Source organism: Delphinus delphis, chromosome 1 (assembly GCF_949987515.2).
Source record: "Delphinus delphis chromosome 1, mDelDel1.2, whole genome shotgun sequence".
NCBI lineage: Eukaryota > Metazoa > Chordata > Mammalia > Artiodactyla > Delphinidae > Delphinus > Delphinus delphis.
The window spans coordinates 163,036,424-163,063,368 of record NC_082683.1 but is presented as its reverse complement, the minus strand read 5'-3'; the positions used below and the strand labels follow the sequence as shown (position 1 = coordinate 163,063,368).

Sequence of the window (26,945 nt, the reverse complement as noted above, 5' to 3'; positions counted from 1 at the left end):
CATTTGCTATCTCAGCTCATCCTCATATTAACTTTGTGAAATAAAGAAGGAAGGTAATATTATTCTCTCATTAAATATGAAACTAGAAACACACAGATCTCAAGATGCGTAGGTCCATCCGGTACTAGAGATCATTATCTTGCAACGATCCTATGGTACGTTGATGGTGTAAAAAACACATTTAGAACTCAGAACTCCCAGAATTTCAAATATCTGTTTTAGTTACAAGTATTTGTTTTGATTGGGAAACATCTCCAAAACAAGCATTGGTTTCAATAATTGAAACAAAGCAATCATTTGTTTTGAAACTTTCTCTTTTAAAAAACAATATGTAGGGGCTTCCCTGGTGGCGCAGTGGTTGAGAGTCCACCTGCCGATGCAGGGGACGTGGGTTCGTGCCCCGGTCCGGGAGGATCCCACATGCTGCGGAGGGGCTGGGCCTGTGAGCCATGGCCATTGAGCCTGCACGTCCGGAGCCTGTGCTCCGCAATGGGAGAGGCCACAACAGTCAGAGGCCCGCGTACCGCAAAAAAACCCAAAAAACAAAAACAATATGTAGGGGCACAGATCCAATATACATAAACAGAAGACAAGTTAAATGGGCTTACTGGCAGGAAGTGGTTTAAATCGTTTCCAAAGTTTTATTCTGTTGTTTAGATCAGGGGTCAGCCTGGCCTAGATGTTAACTAGTTGACCACATGTGGAGCGATAAGGGAGTAGGAAGACTTTTCACAGGTCCATTTCAAACAAAACAAAACTGCATATAACTAGTCGATTTATCCAATAGACGAAGGGAGTGATGATTCACTTCTTAAAGGATTTTCTTTTTTTTTAAATTAATTTATTTTTGGCTGTGTTGGGTCTTTGTTGCTGTGCGCGGGCTTTCTCTAGTTGCAGTGAGTGGGGGCTACTCTTCGTGTGGCACGTGGGCTCAGTAGTTGTGGCACGTGGGCTCAGTAGTTGTGGCTCGTGGGCTCAGTAGTTGTGGCTCGCGGGTTCTAGAGCGCAGGCTCAGTAGTTGTGGTACACGGGCTTAGTTGTTCCGCGGCATGTGCAATCTTCCCGGACCAGGGCTCAAATCCATGTCCCCTGCATTGGCAGGCGGATTCTTAACCACTGCACCACCAGGGAAGCCCCTAAGGGTTTTCTTTATAAAGATAAAGCACGATTCCATTTACAGAAATTCAATTTCAATCCAACCTACTAAGAAAGTACATAACTCTAATAAAGCAAGGTAGAAAATGAACTCATTTCAGATCAAATTGTAACAGGTTCTATGAAGATATAGCAATACCCTAGGTAGAAAAATGAAATTACAATCTATTAGTGGAGATAAAGTTAACAGATTATAAATATGCACATACTTAGGCATAATTGAATGCTAAGCAATCCTAGGGTAGAAGAACTAAAGAAGTAACGTCAAAGAATTTTATGATCTGCAACAATGATGGGTAAAATGACCAATAGTTTACATACCCATGAATGGGGAAAGGACGCCAATTCTAACAAGCTAACCACTACCACCACCTCCAGTTCATCTTCTTGCTTTAGTTGCCACTCCCTTTCCTCTAGCCCTTAGTCATGCCTAGCTTCTTCTGCAGTTTCTACCATGCAACAATGAGATTCCAAACCAAAGCAGGAAAAGAAAGGACACATTGCAAACTTAAAGATTAAAGACCCAGAACGAAAGACAGAAAGCTTCAAAATTTAGTGATTTATGCACCTTTAATGTTTGTCACAGGATAGTACAAGGATACGTAATGTACAACGTGAGAAATATAATTAACACTGCTAGAGGTGATATATGAAAGCTGTTAAGAGAGTAAATCCTAAGAGTTCTCACCACAAGAAAAAAAATTTTTCTACTTATTTAATTTTGTATCTGTATGAGATGATGGATGTCCACTAATCTTATTGTGATAATCATTTCATGATGTATGTAAGTCAAGTCATTATGCTGTACACATTAAACTTATACAGTGCTGTATGTCAACTATAGCTCCAGAAAACTGGTAGGAAAAAAAAAGATAGTACAAACTCTCATATGCTCTTCATCTGGATTCAGCAATTGTTAACATTTATCATATTTGCTTTATTAATCTCATTCTCTATCTATCTACATATTGAACCATTTAAGAGCAAATTGAGATATCATGCTCCTTTACCCCAAACACTTCAACGTGTATTTCCTAAGAAGAAGGACATTCTCTTATGTGACTGCAATAAAATTATCCAAATCAGGAAACTTAATATGATTACAATATTATTATCTAACGTATATTCTATATTCAAATTTTGCCAATTGTCACAGTAATGTTCTTATTGCGCTTATTCCTACTCCATGATCCAATCCAGGATCACCTATGTTTAGTTATCTTGTTGCTTTCGTCTCTTTTAATCTGGTAAAATTTCATAGTCTTTGTCTTTCATGACATTAACCTTTTTTAAGATGATGGGATAGTTACCTAGATTTGTCTACCTCAAATACAGGTTATGTATTTTTTGGTAGGAATACCACATTATGTTATGTCCTTTTTAAGATAACACATCAGGAGCTGTATAATATCCATTTCCCCCCATAACTCATGATGTCAATTTTGATTATTTGGTGTGGTGGTGTCCATCAAATTTCACTATTGTAAATCTTTTTATTTTGTAATTGATAGGTAATTTATGGGGATTATTTTGAGACTATGTAAATATTATATTCCACATCACACCTTTACTTTCTAGTTTTAGCATCTTTTGATGATTCTTGCCTAAATCAATTTTTTATTGAGATACAATTCACGTATTATAAAATTCACTATTTGAAAGTGTACAGTTCATTGGTTTTTAGTATATTCACGAAGTTGTGCACCAATCACCATTATCTAATTCCAGAACATTTCGTCACCCCAGAAAGAAACCTTTCACCCCTTAGCAGTCATTCCCCTTTCCTTTGCTCTTTCCAGTCCCTGGGAACCACTATCTACTTTCTGTCTTTGTCGATTTGGCTATTTCAGACATTTCATATCAACGGATTCATACAATACGTGGTCCTTTGTGTCTGGCTTCTTTAATTGAACATGTACTCAGAGTTCATTCATATGGTAGTTTTAATCAATCCCTCATTCCTTTTTACCTAAATCAATTATTACTATGGTTCTTGAAAAATGATGATACTCTACATCATTCCATCGACACTTACTAGTTAACATAATTTTTATCTCCGTTTATCAGGAAAGCACTTTAAGAAAATTGGAAGCACTTTAAGAAAATTGCACGATGAAGTTCATTTTAGACAGGGTTCCCTTGCCCTCAAGTCGTTTCCAATCTTAGAAGAAAGCGCTTACGAAGACTATCTTTCTTCTCTGCTTCCCACTTGAACAAGCAGCGATGTGCCTCTCTCGTCTGTCATCCACGGGCTCCTCCCCCTTCTCCAGGTGCCCCTCCCCGGCGGCTCAAGAGGCGGAAGTGACGCACAGGAAGTGTCCCTCTTCCCCTTGCTGTGGGAGGAAGGAATCAAACCCCCAAGATGGCGGCGGCGTCGGAGGAGCGGATGGCTGAGGAAGGAGGCGGTGGCCACGGCGACGGCGGCTCCCCTTCGGCCATCGGCTCTACCCAGCGACTTCCCCCACCTCCCCCGCCCCAGGCCCCGCAGCCGGGGTCCCAGGCTCCCCCGGTCCCGGCGCTGGCTCCGGACCAGCTGCCTCAAAACAACACGCTCGTGGCGCTGCCCATCGTAGCCATCGAAAACATCCTCAGCTTTATGTCCTACGACGAAATTAGCCAGCTCCGCCTGGTGAGGCCCCCACGGGACCCCCGCCGCCCTCTCCGCCGGGCCGAGGTTTGGGGAGGGCCCGAGAGGGAAAGAGCGTTCCCCGGGGAGGGAGCCCCTTGGGAGCCGCAGCCGGCGCCAGAGCACCGAGTGCGCCCCTCCCGCCCCAAAATCTCTGTCGGGACCGGTCCGCGGGTCTTGTCCGGATTTTGCCCTTGCTTTGGGGCTGGGGGCGACTGCGTGCGGGAACTTGGCCTTGGGGGGCTCCGTGCCCCCCACCCGGAAGCGGGGCCGCGGCCGGGGAGGCAGCGGGAGCTGGGCTTCCCACCTCCTCCCGACCTGAATGTGGACCCCGGAGGGGTCTCGCCACCTGCCTTTTGTATATCACCCTCCAGCCCCCGGCCGGAGTTAGGGGGCCAGCACTCCGAAGTAGGCGAGATGATCCCAGCCAGGTTTGGTTTGTCTGCGAGAATAACGTATTGTTACCCCGCCCCCCCCCCCCCCGCTAAGTTTTTTTGTTGCAGAAAATAAAGTCGGATCGGTCGGTCCTCCCAAAAGCTGGTAGAGGTTTGGAGGAATTGGAACGTAGCCTCAACCCCAGCGCCCTAGTTGACCAGTAAAGTAGAGCCCTGAGAAGTGACTATTCCGGCTTTGCCTCACCCCTGATACTTCCCACCCATAGTGAAGCAACTTGCCCCTTGAGAAGGTTTTTTTTCTTTCCTGCAGTTCGTTTTCTAACTAGTGATTTACGCCCACCCACCAGCTTTAGGAGAGGTTTTATACCTTAAAATCACAGTAGTTTAGTCCATGATTTATGAAAATAAATTGCCATTGGGATTTTCTTCATTCCAGAAGTTTCCCTGAAGGTTTGATGAATATCTTAGTTCAGTCAGGTATTTTGCTTCCTTTCAGTGAATTTAAGTGGTAAGGAAATTGAAGGAGGTGGACATTTTGAAATGATTGCAGACCGATTCTGTGTGGAAGCTAAATCTGTGGTCGGGTTGTTTTTAAGAGGACAAAGACATGTTGCTGAATGTGCTGTGTATAGCATTTTCTTAATAATCAATATGCCATATTTTAGGTGTACACCTCCAATCTAAAATTGATTATAATTGTATTTCTGAAAGTATACTTATTTTTTAAAGGAAGGTTGTAAATATTCATTCAAACTGGTGGACAGTTGTTGCGTTTTTTTCTTGTCAACACAGCACATTAGCCATGCCAGTCTGCAGGATGGAAAATTCTTCATTTGAAAAGTGATATTTCAAAATGATTGTCCCTTAATTTCCAGGACATGTCATCCAGAATTTCTTGTAGAATCTTAAATATTCCTTCAGATTTTTATAAAGGATGATGTTTGATCAGAATTCATGGTATACATTCCTGGTGTCTGGAAATTGGGCATAGCATTTGATTGAATTGAGCCTTTCAGCCAGACAATGCCTTTGTAAAGCTTGGGATGTTCACAGTTCTGTTTTATAAGTGTTGAGGAAAACTGGGGGGGTTTGTTCATTTGTTGGTCATTTTATTTTTTAAAAAATTAAAAACGTTTTTAAATGGGGGAAAACCAGCCTGTCCTAGGGGACAAAGTTAAAAACACACCCCACAATTTATTAGTAAATGACATCTCTTTCAAGTGAAGTATTCAGCTGCATTCTTCATTTTTAAGTAGTTTTCTATTCTAGTGTTTTAAAGATACAAATTTGTAGTTTCAAAGATTTTTTCCATAAGGAGTCCATTACCACCCCTCCACTAAGGAGTCCCTTGCCACCCCTCCACTCCTACCCCCCAAAAAGATTCTGCTGCCAGTTTTACATCTTAAAAGATGGGTTTTTTTCCTCTGCTTTAGTAATGGGGAACTATTTCTTATTCCTTTCTTAAGGTTAATGGATAATTCTTAGATTAAATGGATAATCTTTTGTGAGAATTTGGAAGTGTCTTTGGTTGTAGATTCATTGGTTTGATGTCATAAGGTACAATTCAAGTAACATGAAAGATTCTTTCTTGCCACTAGATGTCAGCATTAATTTAATTACGATCATTTAATGAAATTGGCTGCCTAGAGATAGTGCTTGTTAGGTCTTTTACAGGCCTTTTCTCATTTAAGTGACCATTTATACCTAAATGCTGTTTGCCAGAAAATCAGTAGCAGTGTGTGTGCTGCTATCTGGCATACAAATTACATAATTTCTTGAGTGGAGTTAGGTTGGATATAATTGGAAGAGAGTGATATTAATTAAGAACAGACTTGGTTTCCATAAAGCTAAATGTCAACTATTCAATGGTTGATGAGCTAGTTTATTTATTTTTCAGGTGTTTCTTTTTTCTTCCTTCCCAATTTACTTGCCTTATTAGGACCTCAGTCATAACTATTGTTAGCGCCTAAATTAGAGGACAGGTGCTTGATCCATGTGCTTAACCACCCTGTATTTTCTTGAAAAGATTTGCTCTAAGTTGAAATGGCTAAAATAACATTTTTCAATTGCAGTTTAGTTGATAATTTGCTTCCTGTTGCCATGAATTATTGAAGTTTGACTCTCCAATTTAGTTATTTCCAAGGGACTGTCCAAATGCCTTATTAAATTGGATTTTGTTTTTTCTGCCATTGACTATTTGCTCCAAAAATGTACATGGAACTTGGAAATCCTGGTTACATAAAAATAACTCTTTAAATATTTAACTTCTCCAATATATTTAAAATTAATTGGATGAACACAACTTTTGAAATGACAAAACATGTACTTTGAGTTGTTCTGCCAATAAATCACACAAGTTTGCGCTGATGCAGCATTAGATTGTCACCTAGGCCTCCTTGGCAGGTATGAGAGTTTTTGAAACAAGTGGCACAGGTTAAGAAGTGAGGTCCTACGGCTGGTTACAGAGCAGATCAAAGCTAACTTTAAACGTATAACTTTGACTCATGCGTACAGTGTTCTCGCTCACTGAAAAAATGAGTATGGGAGGCTTTAAAAGCTGTCTTAGGGAATTCCCTGGTGGCCCAGTGGTTAGGACTCCCCCTTTCACAGGGGGTTGGGGTTCAATCCCTGGTCGGGGAACTGAGATCCTGGAAGCTGCGTGGCACAACCAAAAAAAAAAAAAAAGTTGTTTTAGAGAGATCCTATCATACCTTCTCCTCTGTGATTCTAGTGGAGCTCCTATAAAGTTAATGGAATCCTATTAGTGGTTCGGGACAAATTTGACTAAAAGTTAAATTCAGAAGTCCTGCTTATTATCTGGAATGAAATTTTCCAGTTGGTAACAAGGTACATAAATATATGCTTTTGTCCCAAGATATTTCTCTAAAGCACTGTATCTAGTTAAGTCTATTACCCATTTCTAGTTCCTTTTACATCTTTTCTTCAAATGTGTTTGAAAACTTCAGTTGTAGAGAGGGTTGATTGGTAGAAAATATGAAGGAAAATGGGAAACCATTACTTGTTTTTTTAAGTAGGCAAGCTGTCTTCCTCCTATCTCTTGCTCTATACCAGTAGTTCTCAAATTTTTTTGTCTCGGGACCCCTTTACACTCTTAAAAGTTATTGAGAACCCTAAGAGCTTACCTTTGAAAAGTCTAGAAAACACAAGAATACACAATGCACAATTCCCTTAGCTGTCATCACATGTCATGTTACCTCTAGAAAATTCTGCTGTATCTTGTGAGAGAATAAGCATGAAAATGGCAAATAACATCTTAGTATTATGAAAATAGTTTAGCTTCACAAACTCTTGAAAGGATCTTGGGAATCCCAAGGGTCACATACTTTGAGGACCACTGCTCTGTATCGCTGTATTATAGAAAATACACTCTCTGCATTGCTGGGGGTTTTTTTTTCCCCTACCATGTCATCAGGTTATTGATTTTATTAACAGGTACTTAAGTATAGGTAAGAAATTATAATATTTTGGGGACAGTTCACTCCTGCACAGTCTCAAAGCAAAGGTGTTCAATCAGTAACCCTGTCCACAGTATCAACATTGAGACAGAATGTAAACACCTTCCTTGAGCACATTTACAAAGCACTAGGACAACAAATGCATAGTAGTAAATACAAGAATGTAGAGGTTACTCAGGAGAGGCTTCCTCAAGATCATGAATTTTCATCCAGTCAGAGGTAGAAGAACATTCCCAGCAGAAAAAAGGCATGTAATTATCCTAATTGTTTTGCTCAGGCTAATATTAAAATATATATTTTCTTTCCAAGTGAATATTTAGGGAGGACACCCAGAGAATTTTTAATTTGTTGTAATTTTTTTTTACCAGCAGACGATTGAGAATTAACTCTGTCTCTCTCTATATATAGTATTGTATCTTAAACAATCCATGCCAGGTAGATAGAATTTTTTACAAAAGATTAAAGTATTCTTATGAAAGAGGGGGCAAGTTGTATCAATATTTTTAATAGGTAAGGGAAATTAAGAGGAGTTCACTGAAAAAAACAAATAGGCCTGGCTCATTCATTGTTCATCTTTTAAATGATTTTATCACCTGTCATTAACTGTTTGCCACATTTGCTTTATCTCTTTCACTTGTATGCTTATTCACCATTAGAAAGTAAGGTGCAAATATAATGACATTTACCCCTGAATACTTCTTCTATATAATCACAATATCATCACTTCCAAGGGATTTAATATTACATTTTATATTCAGATTTTTCAGTTGTCCTCAAAATATTTTTTTATAGCTTGGAGGGGTTGGGGAGGTAGTTAAGGTTCTTTAATCTAATAAAACATTAGACTCTTTAATCTAGAAAATTCCTCCCACTTTTTCACTGTTTTCATTCTTTCATGACTTTTTGAAGAATCCAGCCCAGATGGCTTGTCAAATGTTCTACACAGCAGATTTGTCTGACTGAGAGGATTATAGGAAGATCTTGGTCTAGCTCCATCTCTAAACTTTAGTAGTATAGTAGGAACCCCCCACTAATGTCCTTAAAATAAAGAAGTCCTACTTTCTAGACTAGTGCCAACAGTTTCTATAGCAGTGGAGTATTATTTGAGACTCTAATCAGTTGAGAATAATTAGGATAATCATTTCGATCTGTATAGCTACTGATCACTAAATTTAAAAAGATGCAAATCAGAAGACCTGGATTCTTTTTTTTCCCCCCACATAGCTTGGTTTTTATTGAGGTGCTGTCCTAGGCACGTCTCCAATCCTTCAAATAATCTTGTGCAGCCAATACAAAAAAATGAGGAAACTGAGAGTAATCCATATTAGATTAAAGTCCATATTAGACTGATACATATATATGTATATCTATAAACAATAAGTATCTATTTGCTAGAAGACCCTTATTCTTAATTTCATTTTTTGCCCCTGAGTAGCTGGATGACCTTGGACAAGTCATATAAATTCTTAAGGCCTCAGTTTTCTCACTGTTAAAAGAAAGGACAGGTTCTGGTGTCTACATCCCTTTCAGTTCAAGGGTCTAATAAGCAGCCTAATCTTTGATAGTAGCTTCCTAATTAATTGGAGAAAAACATGAACTGTTCATTTGAAAACTGTAGAGCATGAAATGAGTACATAAAAATGTGATTCCATTACAGTATTTCCTTGATTCCAAGGTATAGTTTCATATTTTAACTTTTTTTATTTCCTGTATTTTTTTGGTCGCGCTGCATGGCATGCAGGATCTTAGTTCCCTAACCAGGGATAGAACCCAAGCCTCCCCACAGTGGACGTGCAGTGTCTTAACCACTGGACTGCCTGGGAAGTCCCCATTTTAACATTTTTGAAATGAGAATGCATCTTGATCAAATTGCATATATATTATTGTGGCAGTACTTTTTTCTTCTTCCAGAAGAGCTTTTATTAAATTGATAACATATCTTAAAGTCTTTACAGCGTCTTAAACAAAATTGAAGAAGCCCAGCATACTATATTTCAAGGCATCTAAGATATCTGAGAAAGAAATGCTGGCAATTATATTGTAATATATCATATATTGGAAGACCATTCCACTGTCAAATGTTAAAAGGAAAAGTGTGCATTTCATGGATTTATGGCGTATGTGTCTTGCATTAAGAAGGGCCATAGTGGGCTTCCCTGGTGGCGCAGTGGTTGGGAGTCCGCCTGCCGGTGCAGGGGACGCGGGTTCGTGCCCCGGTCCGTGAGGATCCCGCGTGCCGCGGAGCGGCTGGGCCTGTGGGCCATGGCTGTTGGGCCTGCGCGTCCGGAGCCTGTGCTCCGCGGCGGGAGGGGCCGCAACCGTGAGAGGCCCGCGTACCGCAAAAAAAAAAAAAAAAAAAAAAAAGAAGGGCCATAGTGGCACAACAAAAAAGATTTCTAAATAAACACAAGTGAAGAAAAATTTTTATTACTGACCACTTAAGTTAGAAAATGATAAAAAGAATAAACATGGGGGCTTCCCTGGTGGCGCAGTGGTTGGGAATCTGCCTGCCAATGCAGGGGACAGGGGTTCGAGCCCTGGTCTGGGAGGATCCCACATGCCGCGGAGCGGCTGGGCCCGTGAGCCACGGCTGCTGAGCCTGCGTGTCTGGAGCCTGTGCTCCGCAGCAGGAGAGGCCGCGATAGTGAGAGGCCCGTGCACCGCGATGAGATGAAGAGTGGCCCCCGCTTGCCACAGCTAGAGAGAGCCCTCGCACAGAAGCGAAGACCCAACACAGCAAAAATAGATAAATTAATTAATAAACTCCTACCCCCAACATTTAAAATAAAAAAGAATAGACATGGCATTTTAAATCTTGAAGTAATTAACAAAGAAAAAACAAATCTGTTCTTCATACTAGAGCAGCAAATAACAGAGGGGCCAAGCTAAACGTCTTCATTGTAGACTGATTTGTTCCATTAGTTCCCTTTTGTTTTTATAGTATATATTTTCCTAATCTCTAAATACACTGGTTGTTTTTGACATAGTCATCATCTTTGTATATCAGATTCTAGAATTTTATTTTTCTGTCTTGGGTAAATTGCCAAATTGCTAGGATTTTTGTTTTGTTTTAATAACTGGAGAAATGAAATTTCTTCCCTTTAGCCTTGGGAAATAATTAAAATATCCCCAAATTTAGAGCTACACTTTAAATAAGATAATTTTGTTTTGCAAGTTAACATACATTGGCAGCAGTTAACATTAAACTGCTCACCTTGGGGAAAATTAGTGTATTGCTGTTTTTCAGAGGTCACTTTGCTTCCTTCTGAATCCTAAACAAGATAGATATATGCTCTATCGTGTCTTTGTTTTTATGCTCTCGGTCAGTCAGTGCTTATCGAACATTTATGAATGGAATAATACCACATTAAATACTGTTATTTTCCTACAATATTGACTAATGCTTGAAATCTTTTTGGCTTTTGTGGTGCTCTTCTAGTTTGTCTTTGTGACCTCCTATTTTCTAATTTTTTTTTTTTTAGTTGAAGTATAGTTGATTTACAGTATTCGTTTTAGATGCATATTTTCTGATCTTTTTTTTATCAGCTTTTAGTTATAATGGTCAGTTGAGGCTCCATTTATAAGCCTTTGTTTTCTTGTCTTTTACTTCATTTGGGATTCATCTGCAGTGGTTTCAGCTATCTTCATGTGAAATTTCCAGAACCATATCTTTAGTCTTAACATTACAGTTGCTTACAGAAAATGACCAATCAGCTGTACCAATACTAGATCTCTCCCAAAATGGGTGATCTTTTTCCTTTTAAACTTACTTCTCATTACTGTCTGATTTTCCTGCTCAAAACATGAGAGATTTTATTCCTCTCAGCTTTGCCTACATATCTGATCTGTCTTCAGAAGTAGTTTGCTTGCTAATGGTTTATTCCTTCCAGGCTTTGTGCCTTTGTTCTGTCAGTATTAACTTGGCAGTCCTTGCTTGTCCTCTCTTCCTTTAAAGCCTAGTTCAAATCTTGTATCATGTGAAGTCTCTTGGTTGACCTTACCTGGTTCCCCAGTCAGTTGTATACTCATACTAGTCAGTACTCATTCCGTTGCATTTCTAGATTATTAAGAGATACCTAAATTCTAGTATTTAGCTAGATTCAGTGCAGCAAAATTCTAGTATAATAAAATAATTTAGAAACTACCTTGGAAATTAGTACAGCAGTAATTGACCTTAATTTTTCACTTTGTAAATAAACTTTTTTTTTCAGTTTTGAGATGTAATTGATATATAGCACTGTATAAGTTTAAGGTGTACAGAATAATGATTTGACTTTTAAAAAATCAGGAAATCATCACCACAGTGGGTTTAGTTCCAGTATTTAACTCAGAAATTATCAAAGAGGTTATAGAGTCCACAAATAGAAAAAGTATTTTTCTGCAAAGTTGTGTTAGAGGGTGTCTCACATCAAGTAGTTTTAACAACGTTAACAACAATGCAACCCCCAATTTTTATTCCTCAGAGGCACCACTTTGAAGTCTTTGGGTTGTTTGTCTTCTATTTGATAATATCTGTTGACTTCCTACTACGAAAGATGAGAATTTAGCCTGCTTTATTCCCCCTCATCACACACAAAAAGACATACTCTCTTTTCCTTCCTCCAGTAACATGATAAAATTTCTTTTTTCCTCACATAAAGTTCAGTACCAGTGTTCATGGCAACGTGTTTACGCAGGATGAGGGCACTGGTTCTCATTTGTGGTCCAGGTTTACCAGAGGGGTTTCCAAGACCCTTTCAGGGAGTCTATACAATATAAAATATTTTCATTACTTTACTAATATATTATTTGCAATTTTCACTCTCTTTAATGCAGAAGAAGCAGATATGAAAATTCACTTGTTTCTGTTAAACCACGGATCAGAGATTTGTAAAAATGTAACTCATTAAATATTTTGTTTTAGAAACAGTTACTTATGTTAATACATATTGGGTTTATTTTTTTTTCAGTAGACACTGAACAAATGTTTATAACTTACTAGTTAGAAATAGATTCCATCATATTTTAAAATATAATTTTTTAGAATTACTCTTAGTATCAGTACTTAAACCTCATTATGTTTTCATTTACTTTGAAATGAAAAGAACTGTTTACCTTCATACGTTTCATTTGCCATACTGGGATTTAGGGAATAGCTAGTATTTAATATTAGAGTATCAAAACCTTTATTAGCTCAACCCAGTTTACCAGAATTTTTGTCCCTATAATCTCAGGAGAAAGCAAACTTGTATCAAAAGTTTCATCAGTATTTCAAGTATTTGTCAAGCATTTGTTTTTAGGTGCTATGAGAGATAGAAGCATAAGACAGCCCTTGCCTAATTGACTTAGCCTTGATGTAGATTTATCTCAATAATATCTCAGTGTTGCACTTTCAGCAACACCTATACAGTGAGAATTAACGACCAGGTTGATGACTTTGAGTCACTGCAAAATACTCAGGAAACAAAGAACAAATGTATTTTGTGTAGTAGGTTTCATTAAGATAAAAAAGATACTGGGATATCTCAGAAATATAAGAACTAAGTATATGAAGCAAAGTTTTCAAATTAGTGGTAAGTTAAACAAAATTTATTTAACATAATTTTTATATAGCACTTTATAATTTACCAAGTGATTTAGTGTGTGTTATTTAATCCTAATGACATCCCTATATAGTAGATACTATCCATATTTTACAGATGTCTGATTCAGGCTTTCACATAGAAGCTGACTTGCTCAAGGATGTATATTGGTTGGAGTCAAATTTAGGTGTTGTGACTTCAGATCCTGTACTTTTTTTTTTTTTTTTTTTTGCGGTATGTGGGCCTCTCACTGTTGTGGCCTGTCCCATTGCGGAGCACAGGCTCCAGACGCACAGGCTCAACGGCCATGGCTCACAGGCCTAGCCGCTCCGCAGCATGTGGGATCTTCCCGGACTGGGGCACGAACCCGTGTACCCTGCATTGGCAGGCGGACTCTCAACCACTGCACCACCAGGGAAGCCCCAGATCCTGTACTTTTTTTGTATAAAGACACCATGTTTTTAAAGGATTCAAAGTAGTTAAGTTTCTGCTGTACATGTTGAAATATTTTGGAGGATATGACAGTATCTAGTATAGGCTTTGGCCATCATAATCTGTCATACTTAACCCAAATCACTAGAAGAAATAATTAAAAACTGTCATTCTGGTTATAGATCATAAAAACTTTGTGAGCAGTTAGACTTAAGTTTGAATATGTTTTTGGCCAAAGGAGAACTTTCTTATTTCAAACTGTTAAAAACCTTCAAATATGTTGCTTTAATGGTCATCAGGATTATAGTCTTTGACCATAAAAGCAGGGATACATCCAGAACATTCAACAAATACCTAAAGACTCGGCACTTCCACTGCAGGGGGCACGGGTTCAATCCCTGGTGAGGGAACCAAGATCCTGCAAGCCATGTCTCACAGCCAAAAAAATTAAAAAAAAAAAAAATATATATATATATATATATATATTTTAAGGAGTAAAGTATTCCTTGCCTACACATAATACTAATTCCTTGCCTACACATAATACTAATTTTTAAATGCAATATTGTAATTTACAATTTACATATAGCAAACTGGGGAATAATACTGGCACAGAGAATTTTGAACCATCAGTTATGAGCCTAATTTAATTGTTACCAATTTGGTTTTTACTTTTTACAATTCTTCTTTCTCATTCTCTCTTCCCATAGGTTTGTAAAAGAATGGACTTGGTCTGCCAGAGAATGTTGAATCAGGGATTTCTAAAAGTGGAGAGGTACCATAATCTATGTCAGAAACAAGTTAAAGCACAACTCCCAAGGTATGTTATGGTTAGCATTGGCAATAATTTACAATTGGGGATTTTGTTTGTTTCTTGATTTTTGTTTGTTTGTTTGTTTTTAATCTCACTAAGGGTTTACTTGGGTTAAATGGTTTCCAAATTTTTGTAGCAAAGGGTACACAGATCACAATAAATCATTTTACTATGGTTTGTTCAACTCTCACCATATCTGTTCAACATTTTGGTTCAAACTAGGGCATTTAGGCAAGAAAATGAAATAAAAAGCATCCAGATTGAAAAGGAAGAAGTAAAATTCTCTATTCACAGATGATACAGTCTTGTATACACATGATGTTGTATATAAAATACATTAATTATTAGAGCTAGAAATGAGCTCAGCAGGGATCCTGGATACAAGATTAGTACACAAAAATCAATTGTATTGGGACTTCCCTGGTGGTCCAGCGGTTAAGTCTCTGTGCTCCCAATGCAGAGGGCCTAGGTTCAATCCCTGGTCATGGAACTAGATCCCACATGCTGCAACTAAAGAAGAATCCCGTGTCCCACAACTAAGACCCAGCACAGCCAAATAAATAAATAAATTAAATAAATAAATAAATGTATGTATAATCCTATGCACTAGCAATAAACAATCCAAAAATGAAGTTAAGACAATTCCATTTACAATAGCGTCAAAAAGAATTTAAAAAACTTAGTAATGAATATAACCAAAAAAGTATAAAACTTGTATATTAAAAACCACAAAACACTGTTAAAAGAAATTAAAGAAGACTTAAATAAACGGAAAGGCATTCTATGTTCATGGATTGGAAGATTTCATATTAAGATGGTAATACTCCTCAAATTGATATATATATATTCAGTGCAACCCCTGTCAAAATCCTAGCAGTCTTTTTGCAGAAATTGACAGGCTGATCCTGTAATTCCTATAGAATTGCAAAAGGCGCAGAAATCAAAACAATCTTGAAAAAGAGCAAAATTGGAAGACTACCATTTCCCAGTTTCAGAACTTACTACAAAGTTACAATAATGGTGCTGGCATAAGGATAGACATATAGGGACTTCCCTGGTGGCGCAGTGGTTAAGAATCTGCCTGCTGCACCCTGGTCTGGGAGGATCCTACGTGCCGCAGAGCAACTGAGCCTGTGTGCCGCGGCTACTGGGCCTGCGCTGTGGAGCCTGCGAGCCACAGCTGCTGAAGCCCATGAGCCTGGAGCCTGTGCTTCACAGCAGGGGAAGCCACCACAGTGGGAAGCCCGCGCACCACAGCACGGAGTAGCCCTTACTCACTGCAACTGCAGAGGGCCTGTGCACAGCAATGAAGACCCAACGCAGCCAAAAATAAAACAAATAAATAAAAAAATTTTTTAAAAAAAGGAATCTGCCTGCCAATGCAGGGGTCACAGTTTCGATCTATGGACTAGGAAGATCCCACATGCTGCGGAGCAGCTAAACCCGTGTGCCACAACTACTGAAGCCCACGCGCTTAGAGCCCGTGCTCCACAACAAGAGAAGCCACCACAGTGAGAAGCCTGCGCACCTCAATGAAGAGTAGCCCCTGCTCGCCACAACTAGAGAAAGCCCACATGCAGCAACAAAGACCCAACACAGCCAAAAAATAAATTAATTAATTTTAAAAGAAAGGATAGACATACAGATCAATGGAATAGAACTGAGAGTCCAGAAAGTGAACCCTTAAATTTTTAGTCAATTGATTTTCAATAAGAATGCCAAGAAAATTCAATGATGAAGGATTAGTGTTTTCAACAAATAACACTGGGACAAAAGAATGAAGTTGGAAACCTTTCTCAAACCATATACAAAAATTAACTGAAAATGAATTACAGGCTTAAGTGTAAATGTCACTGCTGTATTATAAAACCTTGAGAGGAAAACATAGTCATAAACCTTCATGAACTTGCATTAGGCAGTGGTTTTTTAGATACGACACCAAAAGCACAAGTAACAAAAGAAAAAAGTAGACAAACGAGAATTCATCAAAGTTTAAAATTTCTGTGCCTCAAAGGACACCATCCAGAAAATGAAAAGACAGCCTGCAGAATGGGAGAAGACATTTGCAGCTCATATATCTGTTAGAGGACTTATATCCAGATTGTATTAGAAACTCTTATAACTCAACAATAAAAAGATAAATAACCCCAATTTGAAAGTGGGCAAAGGATTCGATAGAAATTTCTCCAGAGAAGATACACTAAAGGCCAAAAAGCCCATCAAAGATACTCAGCATCATTAGTCATCAGGGCATTGCAAATCAAAATAGTATGGGATACTGGTTTACACCCACTAGGATGGATGGCTAAAATTTAAAAAGACAAATGTTGGGAAGGAGGTGGACAAATTGGAATTTTCACATGTTACTGGTGAGATTATAAAATGGTGCAGCCACTTTACAAAACAGTTTCTCAAAAAGTTAAACATAGAGTCACCAAATGACCCAGCAGTTTCACTCCTAAGTATATACTCAGGAGAAGTGAAAATATGTCTACACAAAAACTTGTACACACATATTTATAGCAGCATTATTCATCATAGCCAAAAAGTGGAAACAACCCAAAGGTCCATCAACAGATGAATGGATAATCAAAATAATGGTATGTCCATATAATAGAATATTATTCAGCAATAAAAAGGAATGAAGAACTACTGAGATGTGCTACAACATGGATGAACCTTGAAAACTATGCGAACTGAAAGAAGATAGACACAGAACACCACATAATATTATGATTATGATTCCAGTTATCTGAAGTGTCCACAATAGGCAAATCCATAGAAACCGAAAGTAAATTAGTTCTTGCCAGGGGCTGGGTAATGGGAGTGATTGATAATGGTTACAGGCTTGCTTTCTTTTTTTTTTTTTTAAATATCTTTATTGGAGTATAATTGCTTTACAATGTCTTGTTAGTTTCTGCTGTACAACAAAGTAAATCAGCTGTATGTATACATATATCCCCATATCCCCTCCCTCTTGTGTCTCCCTCCCACCCCCCCTCCCTATCCCACCCCTCTAGGTTGTCACAAAGCATCGAGCTGATCTCCCTGTGCTATGCAGCAGCTTCCCGCTAGCCATCCATTTTACATTTGGTAGTGTATATATGTCGATGCTACTCTCTCCCTTCATCCCAGCTTCCCCTTGGCTTTCTTTTTGTGATAATGAAAATGTTCTGAAATTGGATAGTGGTGATGGGAACACAACTGTGAATATAGTAAAAACTACTAAATTGTACCCTTTAAAAGTGAATTTTATTGTATGTGAATTATGTCTCAATAAAACTTTTTAAAAGTTTAAATGAGCTGATTTTGTGGGCAAAAATATATGGCTTCTTGTCTTTATGTCCATGTGTAATTCTTTCATTAATTTCTCTAATAGCCATTAGGCTTGACAAAGCCAAAGAACAAAACAAAAAAAAAACTAATTTTTTTCAAATATTTTATCAGTGAGTATTGGATTAATCCTTGGCAAGGATTTCTAAACAGTGATTCATTTATCATGACAGTTAAACAAATTATGACCCAATTGTAGATTTCTAAATTAATGTGTAAATGTTAAACTTACATTAAGGCATTTTGTTTGGTTAACATTGTAGTCCACAGTACTTCTTTTAATGGTTGCCTTTTTTTTTTTTTTTTTTGGTAGGAGAGAGTCAGAAAGGAGAAACCATTCATTAGCTCGTCATGCAGACATCCTCGCTGCTGTTGAAACAAGGCTGTCTCTCTTAAATATGACTTTCATGAAGTATGTGGATTCCAATCTCTGTTGCTTCATCCCAGGAAAGGTAAAATAGAATCCCTTACCTAGAACAGCTGGATTGCACTATGTAAACTTTAAATTATTATAAAGTTACAGAGTGATTTTTTTAAATAATAGAATTATTTCTACTTCTTTGGATGCACTTCTATGAATGGCTTTGTTTAGCTTCTGTGCAACAACATATACATATGTATCATTTATGTGATATTTATATTTAAAATTATGATTTTGAAATATACTGTAAAAGTGCTACTATTCTTTAGAAAAGCTTTTTAAGGGTTCATACTCAAGAAAAAATTTTGCACTTTTACTTTTTGTTAAGATGCCAGAGATACAGCAATGAATAGGATAGGTATTGTCCCTGCCTTCAAGATTGTTATAATTTGGGGGAGGTGGAGTAGGAAAGACAAGCTGGTTTGGTTTTGTTTGAGAAATGTTTCATGAAGACAACTTACAAACTTCCAGATCTGACAAGAATAGATAATTACTGTGTAACAGTATACTCAGAGCTAAGTAATAGTGCTGTTTAACACAGAAATAAGTATATTGTGATATATTTATTGTTACTAAGTTAATAAAGATCCCAGCGTTCAACACACTACTCATACCTTCACTAGTATCTTGCTTCTTGAATTGAGTGTAAATTCAGAATGAAATAATGTCTATATCTTTTTATGTCCAAGAGGTGGAGGTAGAATTAAAGATCATTTTGCTACTTAGTTGATACTGGCAAAAGGTTCCCTTAACATGGTTGGAACTAATTAATACCTAGTAAAATTTGAATGTTCTCTTTTTGTTATTTCCATAGATAATTAACATTGGCAATATTTTTAATGTACTTTCTCCATTTTCAACTTTCTGTGACGTACGTTGGGAGCCAGAGGAGTCCTGTTTCTTTTTGTTTGTTTTTGTTTTTGCGGTACGCGGGCCTCTCACTGTTGTGGCCTCTCCCGTTGCGGAGCACAGGCTCCAGACGCGCAGGCTCAGCGGCCATGGCTCACGGGCCCAGCCGCTCCGCGGCATGCGGGATCTTCCCGGACCAGGGCACGAACCCGTGTCCCCTGCATCGGCAGGCGGACTCTCAACCACTGCGCCACCAGGGAATCCCTCCTGTTTCTTATTTAAAGTATACTTTGGTATAGCGCACTTCCCTCATTAGCTACCGATGCTTCTGCACGGTACTATAAAAGAGTGACCGGGGCCTTCCCTGCTAAGTCTGCTAAGTCAGTTACCATTTATTCATCTACTCTCCAGCTTCCAAAATTCTGTTGCTACTGTCTACTTTCTGACCTCAGAGAAAGTTAATTCCTAAACTGGGAGTGGGGGAAGCTGGGAGGCAACCCAGTATGCACAACTGAACCTCTAGAAAATTCTAGGTCGAAAGCTCCAAGCATTTCTGAAAATGGGGCTAAAACAGGAAGGTTGGTTGAGAATCTATATTTAAGAATGATTTAAACCTATAGGTCCCTTCTCCAGCTCTAAACAAGCTAGATCATTACCCTTCTACTCAGTGAAAACCTAAGGCTTATTCACTGGAGGGGTTTAAAATGGAGTCTCTTGACAAGGAAAGCATACTAATAGCAAGGGCATTAAAAGAAAATCTGTCTAAAGATTAGTTGGGAGTTTGCCACTATGGCTATGGCAGGGATCAGCAAACTTTTTCTGTAAAAGGCCAGATAATAAATATTTTTGGCTTTGTGAACCACATGGTCTGTGTCATGAATACTCAACTCTGAGAAACAGCCGTGATTCTACAACGTGTGGTAAATGAATGGGTGTGTGCTTGTGTTCCAGTAAAAACCTTATTTACAAAAATAGGCACAGGTCAGTTAGGGCCATAGTTGCAGACTCTGACCACTACATTGATGTTGCATTCATCTTTTCTCAGAACTAGAGTTTAGATTCTTAGCTTATTCCTGTATACATTTCTCAAATCTTCTGTCTGACATATAGAAGTCAAACTTTTTATAGTAAGCTCTCGGTCAATATCAGCAGTTCACACATACTGAAAAACGCATGTGAGCAGAGGCCAACTAACCATTCTGGGAGATATAATAATGAAAAAAGACATGAATAATTTCTTCTCTTCACCATTACTAACAGCCCCAGTAACCCTTTCGTGCTTATTGAAACACAAAAGTCAGTGTTTTTATAGTGTAAATGATCATGTAAGATCATGAAGCTAGATTTCCCTGAACAAACATAAAATCTACATATTATGTATTATTGGTTTGTTTTTAACGTTTTTGATGAAGAATAACTGGTGGTGGTCACTTTCTTTATTCCTTTTTTGGGGGGTAACTTTTTGTTTTGATGTATTTTCACATTTACACAAAAATTGCAAAAATATTACAAGGAATTCCCATGTATCTTTTATCCAGGTCAGCAATTATTTACCTTTTGTCTCATTTGCTTTTATTCTCTCTCTATACATATTTTATTTTTTTCTGAACCATTTGAAGATGAGTTGGAGCTACTGTGACCCTATACTCTTAAATATTTCAATGTATTCCCTAAAAACTAGGACATTTTGTTACTTAACCATAGTACAGATATCAAACTCAGGAAATTTAACATTGATCCAATACACTTAACTAATCAGTAATCTGTATTTAAATTTCATTTCTTATCCCAATAATAGTTTTCCTAGCTATTCTTTTTTTTTTTCTTTTGGCTGCGTTGGGTCTTCGTTGGTGTGTGTGGGCTTTCTCTAGTTGTGGCGAGCGGGAGCTACTCTGGGTTGCGGTGGGCAGGCTTCTCATTGCAGTGGCTTCTCGTTGCGGAGCACAGGCTCTAGGCGCGCGGGCTTCAGTAGCTGCAGCACGCAGACTCAGTAGTTGCGGCACGTGGGCTCAGTAGTTGTGGCTCGTGAGCTCAGTAGTTGTGGCTCATGGGCTCTAGAGCACAGGCTCAGTAGTTGTGGCACACAGGCTTAGTTGCTCCGTGGCATGTGGGATCTTCCCGGACCAGGGATCAAACCCGTGTCCCCTGCATTGGCAGGCAGATTCCCAACCACTGCGCCACCACGGAAGTCCCCCGAACTATTCTTATTTCTGAGTCCAGAATTCAGTCTAGGATTACACATGGACTTGTTAATCCTCTTTAATGTGAAATAATTCCCTACTCTTTGTGTTTCTTGAGCTTCACATTTTTGAAGGTCATAGGTCAGTTTTTTGAGGAATAAATATCCTTCAATTTGAGTTTACCTAATGCTTCCAGAATATTGTATTTTTGTTTCTCTTAAAATTGGTTTTAATGTGAAGACATTCTTAAAAATATCTATTACTTGGAAGCATTTCCTCCTTTCACTATGCTGGTCCCCAAGTAAATATATACAGTCCACGAACCTTTAAAATGAAAAAAGAAGAATCAATCTATTCTCATTGATTTTTTTTTTAGGTCCCTGCTCTTATCCCCCTATACCCCACCTTTCCCACCATCTTGGCTAACTAGGAGTTCTGATCAGCTTTTTGTGTGCTCCATTCTTAAGTATACGCAAGGAGTAGAGAATTGCCAGACTAATATGAAACACAGAATGAAACAAATGGGGAAAAATACACCTTTGAGAAAGCAATACAAGGATATGAAACTTAAAGAAACTGTGACTAATAGTCTAAGAGAAATAAGAAAATAGTCAAACACATGCCATATAAAGAAATATTTACAAATATGGAAGAAACAATTTTAAGTAAAAGGGGCGGAAAGGAAAATTAAGGAAATCTCAAGTGGAACAAAAAGACAGAAAATGAGAACATATGAGGTTCAGTATTTTAATAGGAGCTTTGTTTGCTAAACAGTAGATTAAACAAGATAGAAATTCATCTACAGTAGTAGAAATACTTAAATGATATTCATAGTATGTCATTTATTACTGTGCCAATTTAAACATAAGCATGATATAGTAAACTGCATGTGTTAGAAATATGATAGCTGTTCACATTTGGTTTCTTACCATACTTTTTTAAAACTTAAAAATATTTTCATAACTATTATTTTATTATCTCAAACTTGGGTAGGATTCGGCATGTGGCATATTATTTGAAAGGTATACAGAGAGCCATTAAAGAGTAGGTGACCTGCCTAAAACCTGTGATCTTTACACTGGACACAAGACTCACACGTTACATTCTTGCTGCTAAAGTAATTTTCAGAAAGTGATTAAACCTACTCAGAAATTGAAATGTTTTAAAAATCAGGTAAATACTATGCTTTCTTAATATGTGCCTCTAAAGCCATTGTAGCCACTGATGACTCTGAATGCTGGAAGCAGTTTGGTTCTAACATGCTTTGTCCTTTTTTCCTCACGTCGTCCTTTGCTTATAACTTTTGGACAGAGGAAAGAAAAATTTTTTTTTTTTTTTTTTTTTGCGGTACACGGGCCTCTCACTGTTGTGGCCTCTCCCGTTGTGGAGCACAGGCTCCGGACGCGCAGGCTCAGCGGCCATGGCTCACGGGCCCAGCCGCTCCGTGGCACGTGGGATCTTCCCGGACCGGGGCACGAACCCGCGTCCCCTGCATCGGCAGGTGGACCCTCAACCACTGCGCCACCAGGGAAGCCCCAGAAAATATTTTTAATTTTATTGAAAACATGGATGAGTCCATTTAACTAAATAACCTCTATATGGTAAGCTTTGAAAACATTGTTTCCTAATGGAAGACTTGAACAAATGGAAAGAGATACCTTGCTTTCACACTATATTTAGAAGGCTGAATACAGTAAAGATAAGATTATTTCACAAATTGGTTTACAGATGTGATTTAGTATTAGTAATCCCTATGGAATAGTTTGATATGAAGTTAATTCTGAAGAATCAGGGTTACGGAAGAGGATTCACTGCATAATAAATTTCTTTTAAAAACCCAGAATAAAGGCATGGTACGTAGTAGCACTACATACATGTTGATTTCCTATGCTGTCACCTGTCCATCCACATCATCCATCTCCTCAGTCCACTCCTCCTTTAGTCATGCTCAGACTTCTCTTCCCCATTGAAATTCTGCTTATGTCTCATTGCCAGGTCCTTCATTAGGCCTGCTCAGTTCTCTCAAACAGATCTTATTTCTCTCTTTCTTTTTCACACAGCACTTTGCTTGTACATTGAATTTACTCAGTTTGAGCTAGCCTTTCCTGTGTATGGGTCTTTCACTAAGTCATCTTGCATTGGATAAGATGTATGTTTTATTCATGCTTGAATCATTATAACAGTCATTTCTAGCCTAGTTCAAATATACTGTAAATATTCTTCTGTCTACCAGTATTTATGTACATAAACATAATATAAATAGACCCATTAATAAAGCTGTGGATAAATACTCTTTCAAATATTATGTATTTTTAAAAAATTCCTCTCAATAAAAATTCTGTTAACTGTGACCTTTATATTCAAAATCCAGCCTCTAAAAATCATGTTCTTGTATTGACTTTACCCCTGTGGCTTGTCCCTAAACAGTTTTATTTAGATGGGTTAATATTAAGCAATTTATGATATTTGACCATCTTTATCACTCATTTAACAGACGTTTATTGAGTATCTGCTCTGTGCCAGACACTGCTAGACTGTGGGGATCTGACAGTGAAACTAGGCATGGTCTCTTTAGTTGAGCTTACTATATTATAGGAAGACAGACATTTACAGAAAAATGTAGTACTTAAAACTTGTAATGTGTATTCTGAAGGTAAAATAAAGGATTTGATGAAGATGTTAACATGATTTAAACTGAAAGAGGGTTCAGAAAAGACTGCTTACTCTGAGAAAGTGTTGCTGAGACCTCAAGGATGAGTAAGAAATTTGGGGCTAGAGAAGGTAGGGGAGATATGCAGGGAGAACATTCCAGAAAAGAGATCATAATGTGCAAAAATCCTGAGCAAAAAAGAGAGAGAGGGTTTGATGTAGTTCGAAGAGCTCATGGTTACTTTGTACCTGGAGCTGGAGTATACGGGCATTGAGGCCAGCATAAAATGATACTGGAGTGTCGCAGTACTGATTTATAACACACATGTAAACGCCGATGAACACAGAGCTACTGTGGGTCAGTTAATATCCTAGCACTAGTACACAGACTCTCCGTCAATATGAAGGACCTTGAAAAAAATACTCTATTACTACTTTAGCTTATATATTTTGTAATTAACAATTTTGTAATCATATAAATATTAAGTTGTTTTTTTTTCAAAGCATTGAGCTTATGCTAGCTTCCATAAATTTTTACTGTTTGGAGATACAGATATAGTTTGCATGTTTCTAACCCTTGAACTTAAACAAGCCAAACTGACTCAGACCTTGAAGCCATTGCCATTGTTATCCCTGCTTAAATGCTTTTCTTCCCAGATCTTCCAGTTCCTCATCATCATTCAGTTTTACCTTAAATATGTCAAAGAAGCCTCTCCTGACCAGTAAATGCTTACAGGTTAGGATTTGTTCACATAATTAAATTGTAAGCCCAAGAGAAAGTACTGTTTTCTTCATTTCTTTTTTTTTTAATATACGTAATAGTTCCTAACATGGTAGTTCAGTAAGTTTTTATTGAAAAAAAATGTTATTTTCTTTTGGAATGAGTTCATAATCTAGTAGTAATACCAAAAATAAATGTATCACTTAACCACTAGTGCCTCAGGATTCTGCCTTTGACTATTCTATTCTGTATCTTCTCCCTTAGCAATGTCAGTCCCTGTTATGCCATTGGCTACTGAGGCCTCTTCATCATTTGGAGTTTCTCTCCTGATCTCCTAACCTGTATCTCCATATATGCCTGCCTGTCTAGTATCACCTGCATGGCCCATGTAATTCAAAACTAGCATATCTCCTATCTTATTACATTTGCCTACATATACACCACCTTAGGCCAAGCCAATTCCTAGTCATCTCTCCAGGCCCACTGACGTGGCCTCTTCTGTGAAGTCTTCTCTGATTCATGATAAAGACACATCCTAACAGTTTAATTTTGCTGACATTTATTTAGCACACATGATGCTAGACTGACAAGGATCATCTCATTGCCCTGAGAGTCTAGAACGTGTTAAGGACTGTAATTTGTCCTGGTACTATTCTGCAAGATTTTATGTTTCTCTAGCAGTACTCAGCAGCCTGAATAAAGGAGAAGAAAAGGCCAGTTATAAATAAGATTGTTCCGTAGTTGGGTACTGGCTAGGTAAATGCAGCAGTGGAAATGAGTGGGATTCAAGGTGGTTTGAGATACTTTGGTGACAGAATGGTTTGGCTGATTTAACCCACAAGTCTTGTGAGGTGAAGACCCATTGGAACAGATATCATCCAGACTGGAGATCTTCAGAGATGTACATTATTATCTTCAGGTCTACGCTGAAGCCATAGGAGAAAGTAGGGCTGACCTCACAGGGATTAAAGCTGAGGGCAGAATGCCTAAGGAAGGTTCAGTTACCATTCCAGCAAGAGAACTAGGAATCAGGACTGTCAGCTTTCTTCTCCATGTATGTATGCCTTGTGTTTCCCCATTGCAATTATTATTAAAATGAAAAAGGATCTCTTGCTACCCTTTGGCGATAACAAGAAAGTGGGCTGTGAGGAGACTTCATTCCAATCCACAGCAAGTCTAAGAGAAACAAAACTTCAAGGATAGAGCAAATAGTGGCGGTGTGAAAGAGAGAAGGAAATCAGGCTGAGTCCCTGGGGCTTTGGGAAACAGATTCAGACTAGAGTGAAGTAGGTTCAGAGGATTAGTAGAATATGGGTTTGGGTAATTCCCCCACCCCGACCCCTACTTGCATACAAGATCTAATCTCTTAGTTTAGTCTTCTAGTTTCTTTTGCAATTTGTATATCCCTCTTTACGTCACTTCTTTACACATCTTTCTCCCCAGTTACACTGATTTCCTTCAGGGCAGGAGCTGTATTTTAATCATCCTGATTCCATAGCACCAGTAGAGTACAGAAAAGATGCTTAAATAAATATAAATATGAAATGTATAAAGTATTATAACAAGCCCAAAGCCATGTGTTACAGATGGTAATGTTATCAGTGGTCAGTATATCAGTTAAGTCACCTGTAGGTCTTTATAGGAATTGCAAAACAAGCAGTCACTTTGCTCCCTGTTTATTCTTTAAAAAAAAAATAAATCTAAAGTGCTAATGAGAGCTCATTATTTTAGGTGATTGATGAGATTTATCGTGTGTTGAGATATGTCAACTCTACCAGAGCCCCTCAGCGAGCTCATGAAGTACTTCAAGAGTTAAGGGATATTTCCTCCATGGCAATGGAATACTTTGATGAAAAGATTGTTCCAATTCTAAAGAGGAAATTACCAGGATCAGATGTATCTGGAAGACTCATGGGCTCTCCTCCAGGTATCTTTTGTTTATAATACGTTCAGTTTATAATAATGTTCATATTATTATAATGTACATAGATTTGTAACTTGCTTTTTCCCCCCACCACTTAACCGTGTATCTTGAACTTTTCTGGGTCTGTAACTGTATCTGCAACATAATTTTTAATGACAGATTGGGCTACAGACCATAATTTATGTAGCTGATCTGCTGCTGTTAGGCACATTTGTTTCCAGATTTTCAGTATTTGAACTACACTCTGAAGAACAATCTTGCGGCTAAATCTTTGTACATATCCACAACTTTTAACTTGGCTTAAATTTATCAGAGCAAATTGCTGAGTGAAAAGCTATGTATATGTGAATGGTTTTTGATGTTTCTGACTAGTTAGTATTCGTTATCCTATAACAGAATCAAATATACC

General features: G+C 38.1%; 1 protein-coding gene across 1 annotated transcript in view; it reads left to right on the top strand.

Annotated features, from left to right (window-relative positions):
* The first annotated feature begins 3,504 nt into the window (after positions 1–3,504).
* The window catches only part of FBXO28 (F-box protein 28), a 29,454-nt gene continuing 6,013 nt past the window's right edge, over positions 3,505–26,945 (top strand). The window contains exons 1-4 of the mRNA XM_059997855.1: positions 3,505–3,784; positions 14,356–14,465; positions 18,106–18,244; positions 26,344–26,539. Coding sequence (XP_059853838.1) covers positions 3,518–3,784; positions 14,356–14,465; positions 18,106–18,244; positions 26,344–26,539 — 712 coding nt within the window. The 5' untranslated portion in view covers positions 3,505–3,517. The remainder of the gene's footprint in view (positions 3,785–14,355; positions 14,466–18,105; positions 18,245–26,343; positions 26,540–26,945) is intronic.